General features: G+C 40.3%; 1 protein-coding gene across 1 annotated transcript in view; it reads left to right on the top strand.

Annotated features, from left to right (window-relative positions):
• NRAP (nebulin related anchoring protein) overlaps positions 1-18,590 on the top strand; it is a 58,834-nt gene that overhangs the window by 17,371 nt on the left and 22,873 nt on the right. The window contains exons 14-26 of the mRNA XM_083741177.1: positions 1,597-1,701; positions 4,679-4,777; positions 5,129-5,233; positions 5,411-5,518; positions 6,762-6,863; positions 8,168-8,365; positions 8,985-9,089; positions 10,643-10,741; positions 12,195-12,299; positions 13,039-13,146; positions 15,441-15,752; positions 16,825-16,929; positions 18,209-18,307. Coding sequence (XP_083597303.1) covers positions 1,597-1,701; positions 4,679-4,777; positions 5,129-5,233; positions 5,411-5,518; positions 6,762-6,863; positions 8,168-8,365; positions 8,985-9,089; positions 10,643-10,741; positions 12,195-12,299; positions 13,039-13,146; positions 15,441-15,752; positions 16,825-16,929; positions 18,209-18,307 — 1,650 coding nt within the window. The remainder of the gene's footprint in view (positions 1-1,596; positions 1,702-4,678; positions 4,778-5,128; positions 5,234-5,410; positions 5,519-6,761; positions 6,864-8,167; positions 8,366-8,984; positions 9,090-10,642; positions 10,742-12,194; positions 12,300-13,038; positions 13,147-15,440; positions 15,753-16,824; positions 16,930-18,208; positions 18,308-18,590) is intronic.

Consider the following 18,590-nt stretch of genomic DNA (forward strand, 5'->3'; position numbering starts at 1 on the left):
GTTTGTAAATAATATTGAAGTACCTATACGCTACCACTGAACTTTGCATGAATTGGACAGCATGCCTGCATTACGTTGCTGGATCACTGGTGTAATATTATGGTTTGCAGCTTTTTACTTACACAGCAGGTAGCACAACTCTCCATAGGATTTAACTAAACAAACTTACACACACACACACACACACACACACAATTAATGCAGATTAATTGCTGTAACAGTGAGCTATGGGATTGGGCCTTAAGAGGCTTGTGTATTGTTCTGTAGCAGACTGGGCATTTTTTGCTTTTGGTTCTTAAGGTCACACAACATCTTCCAGCGTCCATGCCATTTGTCTTGGTTTATTTATTATTGGCTTCACTGAAGTTCCATTTCATTATTTATTACTTTTATTTATAAAATTTGCTACACACTTTTCATTATAAAATAATCCCAAAGTAGGGTCCAATAAACAATAAAACACAATAAAATCACACCATCTGTAAATATATAGGAGTATGCACTCAGTAATGACCGCTCCCCACATTAAATGGGGGGCATCCTTTGTGTGGTCGTGCGCAGCCTCCTGAACCCTATGTGGCACCATTAACACAGGCTTGCCTTTGCCTTCCCCAGGTGGGATACCTGGAGGTCTCCACCTACCTCAGCCAGTTGCCCAATTCCGCCTGGGGAGGCGTTGCCAAGGTGATCAGGCCAGGTAGAGGGAGGGACCACCCTGCCCACACAACAGTAAAATAACCATCACAGTATGCAGTGACATATAAAGGTAAAGGTAAAGGTACCCCTGCCCGTACGGGCCAGTCTTGACAGACTCTGGGGTTGTGCGCCCATCTCACTTAAGAGGCCAGGGGCCAGCGCTGTCCGGAGACACTTCCGGGTCACGTGGCCAGCGTGACATCGCTGCTCTGGCGAGCCAGAGCCGCACACGGAAACGCCGTTTACCTTCCCGCTGGTAAGCGGTCCCTATTTATCTACTTGCACCCGGAGGTGCTTTCGAACTGCTAGGTTGGCAGGCGCTGGGACCGAGCAGCGGGAGCGCACCCCGCCGCAGGGATTCGAACCGCCGACCTTTCAATCGGCAAGTCCTAGGCGCTGAGGCTTTAACCCACAGCGCCACCTGCGTCCCCATGCAGTGACATAGGTTCAACTAAAATCCTAGATGAATAAATAGTTGGCATCAAAAGCTTGTAAGGTTTGTGCCAACTGTATCTTAAGGGGAAGGGAGTTCCTGCACTGAATGATGGGTGCCTGCGTTGAGACATTGTGTACCATGTCTTGAAATGTGTTATTTGAAGCTCTGTGAGAAGCACAAAAAGTAAGCATGAAGATAAAAGCAATGTGTCACAGGTGGAAGTTAAGGTATTGTTTCTGCGGTTGGCACTGGATTAATTGTGCAGCTGAAAAAGAATCAATTAGCAGTTAAACTATGCAAATAATTTCATTTTCTTTGGCATTGACGCCACTGAATTTACTTTGTTGCTTGTGTTTAATATTAATATTACTGGGTTTTTTCCCCCCTTTTCTCTTGTCTGATAATTATTCAGAACAAATGACAGCTTTAAAAAAAGTTGATTCTTTTTGTTCTCCTTCTTCCAGATAGCCTATAAATCTGATTACACACACGATGATGTTGACTACAATTACCCAGCGACCCTCACTCCTTCATACCAGACAACAAGGAAGCTGATCCCTTTGAAAGATGTAAATAGCCTTCTGAATTCTCATCCTTCTGCTTGCATGGGATGGAGTATGATTTGCGGTCTGTATAAGGCAGTAATTTAATTACAGTGACAAATATAGCTGATGATAACAGCACCCTGAAAGAAAGAGATAAAAGTTGTTTTCCGGTTGGCAGACTCATAAATTCTCAGGGCACTGGAAATGAGATATCTAACCTCCTGCATTTAGCAGTCCTAGTGTCAATTCCTTTTTTGTTGTAATCCCAAATGATTACAGTAATCCCACAAACTGCATCCATTTAACTTGTGTGCATTCAGCTTTACATATGTGACAAAAAAATTAAAAAGGGTGTGGAAAGGGGGCAGGGTATCAGGAAAAATGACTTTGGCAATCCTACCTGCCATTGAACCCAATGGGTTTTGACAATGTGCAATTTTGGCTTCATGAGCAATCTCCAGAACATAACCTCTGCATAGTTTGTGGGTCTATTGAACTACTGCTTCCCATAGTGGCAGTTCTGCACTACAAAATGTATATTGTTTTTATACTAATTTAACAACCACTTCCAAAAAAGGACTTGGACTGCAGTCTTAACCCCACCCATCTGAGAGTAAGTCCCTTTGAATTCAGAATGACTTACTTCTGAATAGACAAGGTTAGGGTTGCACTGTTTACATTTGTATCCCACTTCTCTACCCCCTTGGAACTCAGGACAGCATACACCAAGTTTTCAGGCAGTCAGTCTCCCATCCAGAATCAGATTTGCTTAGATTTTTGCATCTTGTGCCTTTAGAGCATGCCATGAGAAAAATATCTGAGTGAAAGTGGTGCAAACTCTCTTAAAATTCCTTACACCCCCTTACTCAGGCTTCCTCAACCTCAGCCCTCTAGATGTTTTTGGCCTACAACTCCCATGATCCCTAGCTAGCAGGACCAGTGGTGAGGGATGATGGGAATTGTAGTCTCAAGACATCTGGAGGGCTGAGTTTGAGGAAGCCTGCCCTTACTGAACCACAGGTCCCAGGATTCCCTGATAGGAAAAGAGTCATTAACTCTCACTTCAAAGAGCAAAAACAAGGGATTGGTTATAGCCTTATTTCCCTCTTTCTGGTCACTTCCTATCTTTTCATGTTACACCTGACTAGAAAGAGCATACATCAGAGTGTCTGATGGCTTGCACTAAGGTTTGGTTGAAAAACATGTCTGCAAATGCCTAAGGGATCCCTGTCTGTTGTGTGAGGATGAATTTCACATAGGACAAAACAGGCTTTGCAGGTTTTGCCATTTTTAACCTTATTGATTATCTGTAGACCACTGATGCTACATATTTCCGATGTTTACTTTATTCCACTGGGAACAGGATCAATACTAAGGCTATAGCTACATCACAGATGTAAACTGGAGAACAGCCATTACTTTTATTATATCTGGGCATTGAAGCTTAGGAAACCATTGTGCCATATAAGCTGCCTGCCATTTCAAACCTTGGTCCATTTAGCTCAGCACTGGGAATGCCAGGGATTGAACCTTTTGCATGTTCTACCACTTAGCATTTCACATAACTCCAAATTTATTTAGAAGGTTAAAAAATACCCTCTACACATTCTAAATTACACTAAGAATTCAAAGGTTGTTAAGAGGAGATTTTTATGGGGTCAACAACTCAATGATGTGCTTTGGTATGCTAGCAGAGCACACAAAAGTGGAGTTGTATTAGATATGTAAAGAAAAATGTTACGTGTATAGCTTTCAAGTACTGTAACAACCCTTGCACCTCAAGTTCAGTCAAGCTCTGGTATATGGCAGTTTGAGTGTCAAAGGGTCAGACAGCAGGATGACCAGGCAGAGAGCTGTAGAGATTTCCTTTATAAACTAGAATTCTGTAGAGGAGAGGATTTCAGAGGTGCAGCATGACTCTTGAGGATCTATAAAGTGGCATCTGTAGGAATGTCCTGTTCTACACAAGTGGTTTTCATAGCCACAGTTCCTTTTCCACAAAACAAAAACAACTGTTTATTACTAGAGAGTCCTGCCCTTCTTTCCACCATGTACAGCCAGCCCAAATTTAATCGTTTCATCCATTTAAAACAAAACAAAACGTGGAATATTGGTAGAAAATTGCATTGAACGCTCCAGATCATCTGCTGATGTGAGAATGGGACATCAAAACAGGAACAGTGAATTCATTGTTTCAGTTATACTGATCATATTAGATAAGTTATACATTTTTTTAATGGAAGATATGTAAGAATGGACTCCGTAGCATCAAATAAAATTTGGATGCCACATCCCCTTTTTTTAAAAAAAGAGAGAAGGTGGGGGGGAAAACTCTCACTAAATCAACTTCTTTAAAGTAGCATACAATTTGCATTTTAGTGAGAAGGTAATTAACTAGGGCAAATATTAATTAAAGCCTGCCGAGAATAATAATTGTATCCTGTAGTGTAACATGGAGGTCTTTGGGAAGAATAGGCTTAAAGGGAAACCTCACCATGACATTTTATCTTGCATAATGTGGATTTAATATACTGCTTTGTATGGGTTCGTATTGTTACTGCTGCCTTCATATATTAGCAAGTTAGTGGGCTCTGACCTTATCAGTCACTGACTTTGAAATAACGTTTTTGCCTTATTAAGATTTTTCACGACACTCTGCATATATAGCTTCTTCCATTTAATGATTTCCCTTTATATTTTTAAATATTTAAAACCACAATTTAACACAATTGACAAGGCCAACCAATTAAAAATGCTGGCAAATAAAAGTGAGCAAGAGACAGAAAGAAAGCTTTTAATTTTATATAAATACCAGACCAATGAAATTGCACTGTAGTTAAAAAAAACAACAAAAAACCCCACAGGATTTCTGCTTTTGGTTAACTGCTGCGAATATTCTAGATAACAATATATTTGCCATTTGTAGTAAAAGCTACCTTGAGAATTGCTTTACTAAACCTTTTGTGGTAGTCATAATGTGTTTCTCCATTTTTTAATTTAGGTAAACTATAAGCAAAGTATAGACAAGCTGAAATACAGCTCTGTTACCAGCACACCTCAGATTGTTCAAGCGAAAATCAATGCTCAGCAGCTTAGTGATGTAAGTCCTATTTCCATTGTACCCCAACGCATGAGAAGTATTACATAAATAAGAAGGTATCTTGCAGTTGTTCCGTGGATAACATTTTGTAAGTAAAAGGCATTCTGGGGAGTCAGTTTCAGAGCCCCCTTAAGAAGTATTGCAGCCTCACATTTAGGCAGATTTATATTTTATTATTGTTCAGACATTTCTTGAAAAAAAAGCCAGGGAGTAGTCATAGTCACTCTTCGTATAATTTCAGATTTTATTTCCTAACGACTTTTTAAGAATAGCTTGTAACAATTAACACTCCTCTTGCCGTTAAATATCATTGTATTTGACATGTTGAATATGCTTTCGATTGTTTGGCAGCTGAACTACCGAGCCCAGTATGAGAAAACCAAAACACAATATACTTTGCCACAGGATGTCCCACAGTTAGTCAAGGCCAAAGCCAATGCGGAATTATACAGTGAGGTAAGGGAACCTACAAATATACATTTGCATAATATACCCAAAGATGTGATTTTCATTAGAAGCATAAGTCACATGCTATGCTAGCTGATTTTATAGTTTGTTGAGCGAATTGCCTGCTAGTTTTTTTGCCTATCTTTATTCACATTAATGACTTACTACTGTATTTCCTTCCCTCAGATTAAGTATAAAGAAGGCTGGCAGAAAAGCAGGGGCCACGGCTTTGAAATGAATTTGGATTCCATGTCTTTGCTCGCTGCCAAAGCTTCCGGGGATCTTGCCAGTGATGTAGGTTATATGTATTTGTCTGGGGCATATTACTAAGAGACGTCTACAATAATATAGAGAAATTAAAACATGTTGAGTTGGGGCTTAAAGATGGAAATTTCCTTAAAAAATAATCTGTCACAAACTCTGATAAACTAATGGAGAAATGTAATAACATTCTAGTTATCTGACTTACCTTAGTGTTTGAAAGTGGCTCTTTAAATTGGCTAAAACCTAAAATAAATAATTATAAAGTGAATATATTTCCAGATTTGACCTGCTGTTTGAAATATCTTAATGAGCCAGTGATGCTTTCATCCTCAAGGGCCAAAAGAATGGGTGGCATCCATTGTTGCAAGACCAGACTTTCAATCACCCAATGGAATTTCCCCTTCCTCATCTCAGCCTTGCCTCCCTAGTCTGCTCTGGATAGTTGCTCAGGCCTGCTGAGCCGATTTGGAGTGCACAGGTGGCTGCAAGGAGGAGAAGAGGAAGAGGAAGTCCTGTTGTATGAGAAGAAATGTGTTGTCTTTGAGGAGGGACACATATGCAAGTCAACCATTTTCTTTTCCTCCATTTTACAATATTTTCAAACAGTGTCATTCTGTACGGTTGTACCTTGGTTGTTGAACACCTTGGTACTTGGACGTTTTGGCTCCTGAACGAACGCTTCAAATCCAGAAAAGAGTGTTCCGGTTTGCGAATGTTTTTTGGAAGCCAAACGTCCAATGCAGCTTCCAATTGAGTGCAGGCAGCTCCTGCAGCCAATCGGAAGCCGCGCCTTGGTTTTCGAACTGTTCTGGGAGTTGAACGGACCTCCCGGAATGGATTAAGTTTGACAACCAAGGTACCACTGTAGTTTGCTTTATTTATTTCACTTATATTTACTTTTGAGACTATATTTTCTAGACATTGTTACTACCTATATATGTATACAAGATTAACTTATCTTCCTTTGCAATTATTTGAAGAATCTAACATTTCCCAGTGTAATCTCTCAATTTCTTCCCACATTAGTTTAGTTGTTCCTTTTGAGCCTTTATATATATATATAGAGAGAGAGAGAGAGTTTAAAATGCAACAGAAAGTGTACTACTACTTGGCAGACAAACTGGATGAGATTTGAGCAGTTGGCTTTCCATTTTTGTCAGTAGAAAATTTAAGGGGAAGAGGTTCTTCTTTAAAGAGCACTTTAAAAAGAAAGATACAGTTTGGCTGGCATTTATCTGTCTTTTGAGCAAAACGTTGCCTATTTTCTCCACAGATTAAATACAAAGAAGAATATGAGAAAACGAAAGGAAAAGCAATGGCAACCAAAGATTCAAGACTCATTCACTCTTTACAAGTAGCCAAAATGAGCAGTGAGGTAAATGACTTCCCATTACTATTTTAAATTTTGTTTTAAATGATGAAACTCCTGCTCTCATTATTACTTTGGGATTTATATATCCTTTACTGCACATAGTAAAAAAACAACCTCTTCCTGTTGTATCTGGTAAGAGGGTGGTTGTACAAAACTCATGGTTATGTGAGCAGAAGCATGTCACAGACTCATTAAAAACTCTTCCCTTCCAGGCCCTTCTAGTTTTCCCCCTTCCTTTCCTGACCATCTGGACCATCGCTTGCCATGGTTATTGCCGATAAAGAACTCAAAAAGAAAAATGAGTCCTTCAATCTTCAAAGCTGTTACAGTTTATTGTTGTAACAGAAAATAATAAACATACTCTTAAAAATGGTTCACCTTAATCAGGGTTTGCAAAACCAACCATGGTTAGCACCAACAGAGATGCAATGTTGCACCGTGGTTAAGAAGAAGAAGAAGAGTTTGGATTTGATATCCCGCCTTTCACTCCCTTTCAGGAGTCTCAAAGCGGCTAACATTCTCCTTTCCCTTCCTCCCCCACAACAAACACTCTGTGAGGTGAGTGGGGCTGAGAGACTTCAAAGAAGTGTGACTGGCCCAAGGTCACCCAGCAGCTGCATGTGGAGGAGCGGAGACGCGAACCCGGTTCCCCAGATTACGAGACCACCGCTCTTAACCACTACACCACACTGGCTCAGTGTGAATAGATTTGCACATAAGAGTGGAGAGGGTGTGTATGTGGTCACTTTGCACTCCTAATCTCTTGTGCATGTTCAGAAAATTGATAATGTTGGTTCTGCACCAGGCCCTAGTTCCAAGAAATACTGCATTGAAATCTTTGTTAAAAATAAACAAGGCTTGCAGTTCTGTGCCTATGCACTTGACTGTAAACCCCATTGAAATCAGTGGGATTTACATCTGAGATTATATACATAAGATCATTATGTTGTTAACTTTAATGTAAAGTGAACACCGACACATTTTTGTGTGTGGAGATAAAGCATAAAACATTTTACATGCTATATACATAATGATAATGAATGATAAATGTATGTTAAGTGATGCTGAGAAACAGTGAGCTGCTACAGGTATCTGAAAGAAGCATTCACAACCAGGGCATAAAGGTTGGATCAGAACTTCAGTATTTTCAAGCCTCAATCAGGGAAGCATGAATCTGTATACAGCAATTATATTCTAAACAGTAAGACTGTTGGATATATAGTAGAGATGGTTGCTATTATTCTCTTTCTGTTTTCACCTATACTCTTTTTGTAAAATGTTGAATGCAATATTTTGATATTCCCCAGATTGCATATAAAAAAGAATCTGAGAAGAATAAAGCTCATTTCCACTTACCAATGGACATGATAAACTTGGAACATGCCAAGAAGGCCCAGACTCTGGCTAGTGACCTTGACTATAGGAAGAAATTTCATGAATATACGGTGGTTCCAGAAGACCTAAAGACACAGTGGGCCAAAAAAGCCTATGGACTACAGAGTGAGGTAGGAGCAAAGGTCGAAAGCTGATGATGGCAGTGGTGTTACCAGAATTTGACTGCAAGGGTAGCCAATGTGGTGCCTTCCAGATGTTTCTGTTAGCCCCAGCAAGCATGACCACTGGGCAGGGATGAAGGAAATATATGCAGATAACTCAAGTGTCAAATTCAATCCAATTTAAATTTTGTCCAATAGAAGATATTAACTTTTAGTGGAAAGACTTTGCAGGAAGACAGCTTTAAGCAGAGTTCTAATGCTTGCCATCAGTATTTGTGTGGAAGAGAATTTGTAGGTAATAATAAAGGCTATAACTTAAGGACTTGTCACCCATGGCTGGCAAAATCATGTCTTTTTGTGATACAACTAAATCTGCCTACCTGCTGTAGGAGCCAACTCCTAGTGGCTGAGGTCCATTTGCCCCCCCCCCCATAATATATTTGAGGGGGCTGGGATCCTCAAAGTAGATGGGTATTGCCATTCAAATGGAGTGCATTCATTGCGTCTTGTGGTTGATTATATGGGACGGGGCTTACCTGTCCCCCCCTAATATTTTATTCAAGTTGTTAGCCCTGCTGCCTGCCTACCTAATCAGTCTGTGAAATAATGAGATTTATTTTGTCTTCAGCTTCAGTACAAGACAGACCTTACATGGATGAAGGGAGTTGGGTGGATAGCAGACGGGAGTCTCAATATTGAGCAAGCAAAGAAAGCAGGAGAACTTATTAGTGAGGTATGTCTCTTGATTTTCCTGTTAAGTATAATAAAGTCTGGCAGGACCTTCCTGGAAGATGGAAGCAGACTGAAATATTTTGAAACTATGACACTGTATTATAATTGGATGGTTTATCAAGTCCCCGGAGAACTGTCATACATGCCTGTTGGGTTGAGTTTGGCTTCTTCGGTCACAAGTTCTGCAAACTTATCAAAGAAAAACAGAAATTAAAAGGAAGAAAATTAGAAGATATGTAAGAGTGAAAAGAAGGAATAGGAGCTAGTTTGGCTTATTTAAAGTTGCCAGTGATTTTACTCTGATACTATAGATCCTTGACATCAGGCTATGCAGGTATTCTGAAGTAGAGGCAGGAAGAAACAGCTGAGCTCAGATCTAATATCTTGCAAGGAAGCAAATTGACATCTACTGCTGGGGTTTACCATATAAATACTTATTGTCAAAAATGTTGAACCCAGCCATGATCAGGTGACACAATTCTTCATTTCTGAACTGTATAAAAGGTATATCAGTTGAAAACTAACACGTACCTTGGATGCTTCTATTTCCAGCCAAGGACTTGGCATTTTGTTATTCTTTGTATGACATCATATAGAGCGGAACATAATTTTTGAAAACAACTCGTTCCTAATATGCCTCACTCTCTCCCACATCTTGAATGTGGAATAATGAGCATCTCTTTGAAATCTTTATGCACTTTAATGAAAATAAATCAATCTCAGTCTTATTTTCAGCTGGGAACATCACAGGGCAAGAGTGGGTGTGTTTGCTCTGAGACAGGGTCTTTCCCTGCAGAAATGCCAAGTTGAGGCGTGCATGTAACACATACCCTGGAGTTGGTTGTGTGTTTGATTGATGAATTGTTAGTACAAGAGAATCACATGAAGTATGCAAAAGAATGTGCCTCTTCTTTATCAACAGACATTACTGTGAAAAGGCTGTCTTTTTCTTCCTCTTACGGTGTTTTTGACAGCAACAAATTCGGGCCTCATTCAGAAATAACATGGTTTCTGTTATGTTGAGCATTTGCCACAGATGTTGAAAAGCAATGCAGATTGTGAACTTTTCAGGGCTGCATTTTTCATGGCTTTGCTCCCAGCAGAGCAGCAGGAGCCCACGAGGAGCAAAGCAGCGATGATTTCTGCCCTGTGTACCATTGTACTGTTTGTTGAACTATAAACCATAGTTAGGCTTGGCTCTAGTTGAAAGCAACTTGTGAAGTAGGCATGTGTGTGTGGACAAAAAAAGAACCTGGTTCATGTTGAAACCAAATAGCTAAAATGATCCATTGGGGTGGGGAGAATAATTAATCAGTGTAAAATGATAGCATAAAAGTTGGGAAACAGAATGGTTATTCCACTTTATGTACTCCAGCACTGTGTTATCTGAGTAACCTTGCCTCTATTTCTGAGTTGGTTTTAACATGAAAAGATTGTGTTGTTGTTGCTAGTGCTGGGAGTAAGTGGAAGGCATAACTTGTCAATTTTTTTTACCTTTGAGAAATGTGGTAATGTTATCTATACCATCTTTTTTAAAAAATGCATTTCAATTAGAAAAAGTACAGACAGAAGGCTGATGCTCTAAAGTTCACAAGTGTGGCAGACAGTTCCCAGATCAAACATGCGAAGAAAAGCCAGGAACTGCAGAGTGATGTGAGTCTCCTACTTTACCTTCTCTCCACACAGATTCTTTATCATTAAAACGGGTAATTCTTGGGGACAGGCACCACCACTGAAAAAGCAATAGGATCCAGCCACAGAAATTTGTCATTGCTTTACATAGTTTTGAGGTGTACTTCTAAGATTTTTTTGAACTCCCTGTACTTCTGCAGGTAGAAAACCTTTAAACCCAAAGGGTTATCAAGAGGCGTGCTGACCAGGTTTCGGATACTATGGTGATAAAGGCCATGTACCTAACTAGAGAGAAAAAGACTAAATTGGATCTTTTAGAACATCTGCATGGACCTCTGTGGCTGTTCTTCCTCAGTGAGGCTATTCTTTCTGTCATTAAAAATACACTGCCTGTCTTGCGTGGTACCTGGATTAGATTGTCTGCACATGGCTTCATTTTAAAATATTTCCCATTGCTTAGACTTTATTTAATAATTATTATTAATAATAATTATAATCCAGTTTCATTCCCCTTAGACCAATGTTTTGCCTTTACACAATAAGGGAAATCAGTGTTTTATTTAGTGCAGAAGTGGAGAATCTGTGGTCCTCCAGATGTTGCTGTACTACAAGTCCCCTTCATCCCTTATCATTGGCTGGTGCTGCTGTGAGTTGTAGTCCAGCAACTTCTGGAGCGCCACAGGCTCCGCACCACTGTTTGAGCAGTATTGCTTTCACCAATACAGGTTAGCAATGTAGTGTAGCTGTATAATACAGTTTATAATCCAGTAGCTAGCACAAGTGAGGCCACGGAGCAAGGGTGGGGAATCATTGGCCCTCCAAGGACTACAACTCCCACCCTTTCTGACCATTGGTTACTATGGACTCCAACATCATCTGGAGGGCTGAGTGTTCGCTATCCCTGTCTTGGTCTTTGGGGAAATGGCAGAAGTAGGCCGCCATCCCTTCTTAATGTTCTGAACAAGATAATTTAAGTCTGTGTACACACTATTCGTTTAAAGCGCATTTGAAACACGTTCTTTCTCTTAAATAATTATGTGCACTGTAGTTTATCTCTCACAGAGTTAACAGTTCCCAGCAACCCTCAACAAACTCCAGTGCCTGTGTGTGTGTGTGGACTGTGCTTCAAACGTGCTTTTAAGGCACAACCCTCAATTTAAGCGAAACTATTGTCTAGTGAGGGTTTCAGACTGAGGTAAAAGACAGTCAGATAGCCAGTCGTTTCACAAGTGTTTTAGCACTCATGCTCTTTCATCTTTCTTTTCATTTTATTCTTTGATATCAACCATAATTGTTCAGTCTAAAACATAAATTGATTTTGAGGCAACTTAAAAAAAAAAAATCATTGACGGTACAAACTATACACTAACTGGATGTAAGCATCCAGGAAGTTTACCTTTGAAAATTGTTACGTATTGTTTCTTAAATCAAATATGCCCAGCACTGATATTGTTTGGTCTGCCTTTGTAAACAGGTTGCATACAGGTCAGGAAAAGAGGGTTTTCTTCATAATTACAGCATCAGCAAAGATGAGCCCCTCTTCATACAAGCCAGAAGAAATGCAGCAAATATCAGTGAGGTATGGATGGATGGGAATCCTCTGCTTTCATGCTATTGAAATACTTATTCTGTGGCTAATGATTGATGCTTTCTCAAGAGTGGTTCAATGCATATATACTATAAATGTATGGTTGTTGGGTTGTTGTTTTTTACCACTTTAACTTTCTTTGATTCCCACAAATAATTTTGGGAATTACAGTTTAATAAGAGTGTTGAGAATGCAAGCCACTGCCAGATAACTACAGTTTCCAGGGGGCCTTAGGAGAAGAAATAACTATTGGGCTTGTTTTGCTCTGTGTTATAGCAGTTATGCCCTTAAACTGCTCTTTTAGCCCTTTAACATAAGCAATACAGTGGTACCTCAGGTTACAGATGCTTCAGGTTACTGACTCCGCTAACCCAGAAATAGTACCTCAGGTTAAGAACTTTGCTTCAGGATGAGAACATAAATCACGTGGCGGTGGTGGTGGCGGCGGGAGGCCCCATTAGCTAAAGTGGTACCTCAGGTTAAGAACGGACCTCCAGAACGAATTAAGTTCTTAACCCAAGGTACCACTGTATTGGTATGCTAATGGAGGAACTCCTAAATTTAAGCAGTAGGCAACATGCAGGTTAGAATAAGAACAATTTTATCCAGTGTGTTTTTAATACCTTGTGAAGCCACAGGTTTCTGGTACCATTTGAAACTTTGGGTGTTACTGTTATGGCAATGGTGCATAGTAACAAAAAAATAATTGCGGCATTAAAAATCCTTTTAGAAACTGTACAAAAGTAGTTGGGAGAGCCAGAAGGAGAAGGGATTTGAACTTCATCTTGATGCCATACCATTCTTGACAGCCAAAGCAAAGAGGGACCTGGCAAGTGATGTGAGTACCGATTCAAGTTGAACACACAAGATGGGATTCAGTGTCACCCTGAGGCAGTCATTCCATCTGTGTAAGCATTGGAATGATATCTCCTCTCCTCCCCCTGTGTGCTGTCCTGGGGGGCGGGTTCTCTCTACCCTCCTGAGCAGATCTGGGGATGGTGCAGGGGGAAGAGGAGGCTAGTCTTGTTACACTGGCTTCTGCTTGTGCAGCAGCTTAGTTGAATCTGGTCCATCGTTCCTCTAGGGAGCTAAAGTGTGCCCCTGTGAGCAGGTCTTAGGATCTAATTTAAGGGTAGTGTAGATGGGGGGACCTGTGACACTCCATATGTTGCTGGAATACAGCTCTCATTGCCTCTAACCATTGGCTGTGCTTGCTGGGGCTGATCATGGGTTCCTCACCCCTACATTACCTGAGCTCCAAATCACAGTACAGAGGGCTGACCAAAACAAATAAACCCCAACCGAAATGACCTTGCTGCATGTTCCAGATGTTGCTGTTGTTCATTTTATTTATATTAATTTGATTCATATCTCACCCTTCTTCTGAAAGAGCCCAGGGCACAGAAAATTATAAAGCAAATAAACACAAAAGATCTCAGAACAGTTACAAACATTATCTCAGTGAGCGATTCTCAGGGTTGTCAGGGGCAGTGTCTGTTGGTCAGAGTAAATGGGGATGCTTTTAATTGTTTTCCTGGAAAACCCACAAAATTTCCTGGGCATCCCACAGAGAAATGCTACTGAAAAGACCCTGTCTTGTGTCTCCGCCAGCTATGTAGACCTCAGCGGCGGCACCACCAACAAGGCCTCACTTGCTGAGATTGTTTATATCAGATATATATAATATCTTTTAAGTACTTGGATCCCATGTCATTTACAGCTTTTTATGCTAGTCCTACCACCTCGAATTTGGCCTAGTAGCTCACTGGCAACCAGTACAGCAGTGCAATGGTCTCATCTGGCTGCCCCACTTACTAGCCCAACATCCTGCAAGAAGTAGTACAGTATTTAGTCTCTCACATTATCAGATATTGACACTTTTATCCCTCAAAACACAGGACTTTCAGGTGGAATGTTCTGTAAAAAATGTATTGCGCAAGAAAACTAAGCTATTGAATTACCATCAAATATAATTCTGTGAAAAATTTCAGGGGAAGAACTAAACTCTTGTTACTATGAAAAGTCTTAGGACAGGCTTCCTCAACCTCAGCCTTCCAGATGTTTTGAGACTACAGTTCCCATCATCCCTGACCACTGGTCCTGCTAGCTAGGGATCATGGGAGTTGTAGGCCAAAAAACATCTGGAGGGCCGAGTTTGAGGAAGCCTGTCTTAGGATCTGATTCCCAAGCCTCTGAGTGTAGATATTACCTGAGCTCTGCATCTCTTCACTGACCTTTACCTGAAACAATACATTTTATTTAGTTTGTGCTAGTGCTCAAAAGCACAACTTGACCTTTTGAGCTGCAGCTTCCCAGTACCACTCCAAGATGCTATGACTTCTGCAGAAAAAATAATAACAATACAAAAAACAAACACTGAAAATGTGCTGCCCTTTCATGGCATGCTCCTCTAGGTATCTACCTCACTCTCCCTAATGGTAGGACCGGATCTGTCTCCTCAAGCTAAATAATTGACAACCGAAATAACAAAGGAACTATACATGTTTCTTTGCCAAGTGTGTTGTTCTTTTGGGCTACTGGTTCTGTCAAGAAGGTGCAACACTCTCTAATGATGCAATACTATGGAAGCGAATCTCAGTGTATTCAGTGAGAAATGTGTTTAGGACCTTAGACTGTGGTTCTAAACAAATTGACTAGTGTGAATAAGCCCTGCTGAACACAGTAGGACTTAGATGCATAGGACTGTGCTAATAATGACATAAAACGTAAATCATATGATGCATTTTCAAGTAACACAAAGGCTCCCTGCCCCTGGGATAAAGCAGTAAATGAAAAAGATGCTCCTTTTGGAAACATTAAAAAAGAGCATGCAAGCACCCTCATTTTGTGCAATTCAACCACATATAAAAGTTAGTCCTTATTACTTGCTTTCTGCTTTTTGTTGAGCAGGAAAAGTATGCTTTTGATGTACGGATGTGTTGTACCTAGACATATTAAGCGTGCTTGTCAGTAGTTTTGCAGGAGGCCAAAGTGCCTTTTCTGAAGTAGCCTATTAAACCGGTTTATTGAAATGTTCCGTTTACTTCAACCCAATGCTGTTGCTTACAATGGCTTTGAGCTTATTACCTTTCTTTGTACCTATGATCCATTCCCTCCCCCCACTTTTAACAGGTAAAATACAAGGAGAGTTATGAGAAGACGAGAGGAAAGTTGATTGGGGTGAAAGGTGTGAACGAAGACTCGCAGATGGCTCACTCGCTTCATATGTCGAAGATGCAGAGTGATCTGGAATATAAAAGGGCGTTTGAGAATGTAAAGACCCAGTATAATGTGCCCATGGATATGGTAAATATTGTCCATGCCAAGAAAGCTCAGGATTTGGCCACTGATAGGGGATACAAGACAATTCTTCATCGCTATACTGCCTTGCCTACAGATATGAAGGTGGAATGGGCAAAGCGGGCATATGACTTGCAGAGTGATGTAAGTTACACATTGTCTATTTTTTAATTGTCTATTTTTATTTTTATTATTCAAGAATTATATACCACTGGTAGTGCAGAACACAGGGAGGCCAATAGTAGATGGGAACCAGCAGTTGACTGAGACAGACCCAATGACAGGTGTAGCCAACTAATTGTGGGTTGGCTCCCATCTCCCTCCCTACTGAGTTCTGCAAGGCCAAAGGAGGAAGGTGACAGCCAGGGCTACCTTCTTGCCTTGTTGTTATAAGGAGGCAGGCAGATGGGGGCTGGTTAAGGGAAGGCTGAGGTTGGTGGGGTAGTGCCCTGTTTGCTTTGAGGAACCATCCTCCACTGCATTTATCCTCCAGCCCAGCAGTTTGTATAATGTTATGCTAGACCAGGAAATGAAGGACCCTGGATGTTATGAAGCTACTGCAGCTTTTCACACTTCTGGTATAAAGGAATGTTATGCTTCTCCCCTATATTTGGTCGTATAGGTACAAGATAAAGGTAAACCACAAACACACACCTATGGAGATGCCTGTTCCCCCCACCGCCACGCATTATGCCACAAGTTTGATAAGTGGTTACATGTTGTCACATATCGCAAGTTCTGGCAAATGTCTACCATCCACCCTAGGGCTGCAATCATGTCTGCGCTTACATGGGAATAGTCTCATTGGACCAAGCGGGACTTACTTACAAGTAAACATGCACAGGATAGAGTGGAATATCTGATGAGAAATCTTCCGGAACATTCCTGCACTGTTTTAGTACTCAATATCCCTGCAGTGTTGATTTAACCACAAACCATTAGCAAGCTCTAACAGGAGGGTTTTTTAATATAAAAAAATAAAGCTTTTGAAAAACCTTTTCTTTTAAATCTTATAGCAGTAATGTTTGCTGTTGGTGATATCACCATCTCTTTTCTTAACCCCCCCTCCCATTTCTACCCACAACTGCAAAGAAGTGGATAAAACAAAAGCAGTCACTAATTTGGCTCAGCTGGTGTTCTGATGTGTGAATTCTTTAGGTGGCATTTTAAATGTGCGAGCAGCAACAATGGGGCATTTTTCTTTTCCTTTTGTCAGAACCGATACAGAGCAGATTTGAACTGGATGAAAGGCGTCGGATGGATCGCCACTGGGTCATTAAATGTGAAGCAAGCTAAGAAGGCAGGAGAACTCATTAGTGAGGTGAGATTTCATGACAGCACATAACAAAACTTGCTGCATAATGCGTGCAAAATGTCTGTATACAATTAAAATAATTTCCACTCAAAGGGGGGAAAGAAAAAGGCATTCCACATGAAAGCCCTCAAAACCAGGAATAGGACTCGTAATTAGAGGGAAGCCAGATACCAAACACAAAACAGTAGGAGTCCATATAGCCTTTGCAAAAACAAAGTAGGTGACAAATGATATCATGAATAATAATGACAATCAAACAATGCTCAATTGCTACCCCACTAGCTTAGGTTTTTTAATGAAGTGAATCAAGAAAAAGCCATATAAGGTGTACTTATAGGCACAGAGAACCTACTTTTAACCAGGTCTCTCTCTCTCTCTCTCTCTCTCTCTCTCTCTCTCTCTCTCTCACACACACACACACACACACACACACACACTCTCTCTCTTCCAACAAAGAGCAACAATGCAGCTTGGTGATGATTTTGAACACAAACTGCATCATCCACAGTTAGAACCTCTGAGATTCTAAAGGGTACCATCACTGACAATTGTATTAATTATGCTAAGAAGGCCTTTATGCACACTCAGATTGAATACAGAGAGGTGAAGATGGTACAATAAGAGGTATATAAATGTCTCAGTCTGAACATAGGTCTTGTAGGAAGTTTTTAGTGCTTTAGCCATGGTGGCGCAAAAGAAATGAAAGTGTACGTTCAAAATGCATATGCCACAGATAGGAATCAGAGCCTCTGTCATACCCACTTGAGTTCAACTCTCTGAAAATATTGTTCGTTACTGGCTTCAGTTTCCCATGAAAGCATGCCCCTTGCATCTTCCCTTCATGTAGCGCTTCTTTTACAAGGACATTGCATTTTCAACACCTGAATGACAGCTCCTGGGAAATATTGCTGTTTTGCCTCCTATTGTTGAATTATTTTGCCTCCAGAAGACCCTGTTAATACAAAATGCTGTTTTGTGTTTCAGGCCATTTGAAAAAGATTTTCCAGTCATGGGACCTTGGGTTTTTTAGTAGGCGTAGATCATCTTGAAATATTTTCCTTAAATTTAAGTGAGATTTCTTTTAAGGATTAATAGGTAAAGGTTATTGTTAAATGGAAACAAATATTAATCTGAAAGTTCCTAGGAGATGAAGCTAAGGAAAGAGGAATAATAATTATGTTCACAAATTCACTCTAATCTCAAGCAACCTATGATTTTTTTTCCTTTCAAATAGCATGAAAGAGCAGCACAAAATTCACAGCTTTGATCTTTTTCTGCTCAACAGACGAAGTACCGTCAGCATCCATATGCTTTGAAGTTTACCAGTATTAAAGACACTCCTGAGATGATCCAGGCTAGAATTAGTTATAACCAGGCTGTGGATGTAAGTTATAATGTATATACATTATGATTATAAGAGTGGTATCCTCTTTGAACGACCTCATTGAAACACAGGCTTTCTTTTTCACTCCCTGTCACTGAGATCATTCCTAGGAACCAAGAAATTTGTGTTCTAATCAGATGAACCTTACAAAGGCCACTTTTAATCAGAATGGAAACCTTCCATTCTCCACAGAGCCCAGTGGAAACCCTTGTATAGAACATTTAACATAAATGAACTTTTGTACAGATGCATTTTCAACTGTATTTTGACTGATAAAATTTTA

This window comes from Podarcis gaigeae (assembly GCF_964106915.1).
Source record: "Podarcis gaigeae genome assembly, chromosome: 5".
NCBI lineage: Eukaryota > Metazoa > Chordata > Lepidosauria > Squamata > Lacertidae > Podarcis > Podarcis gaigeae.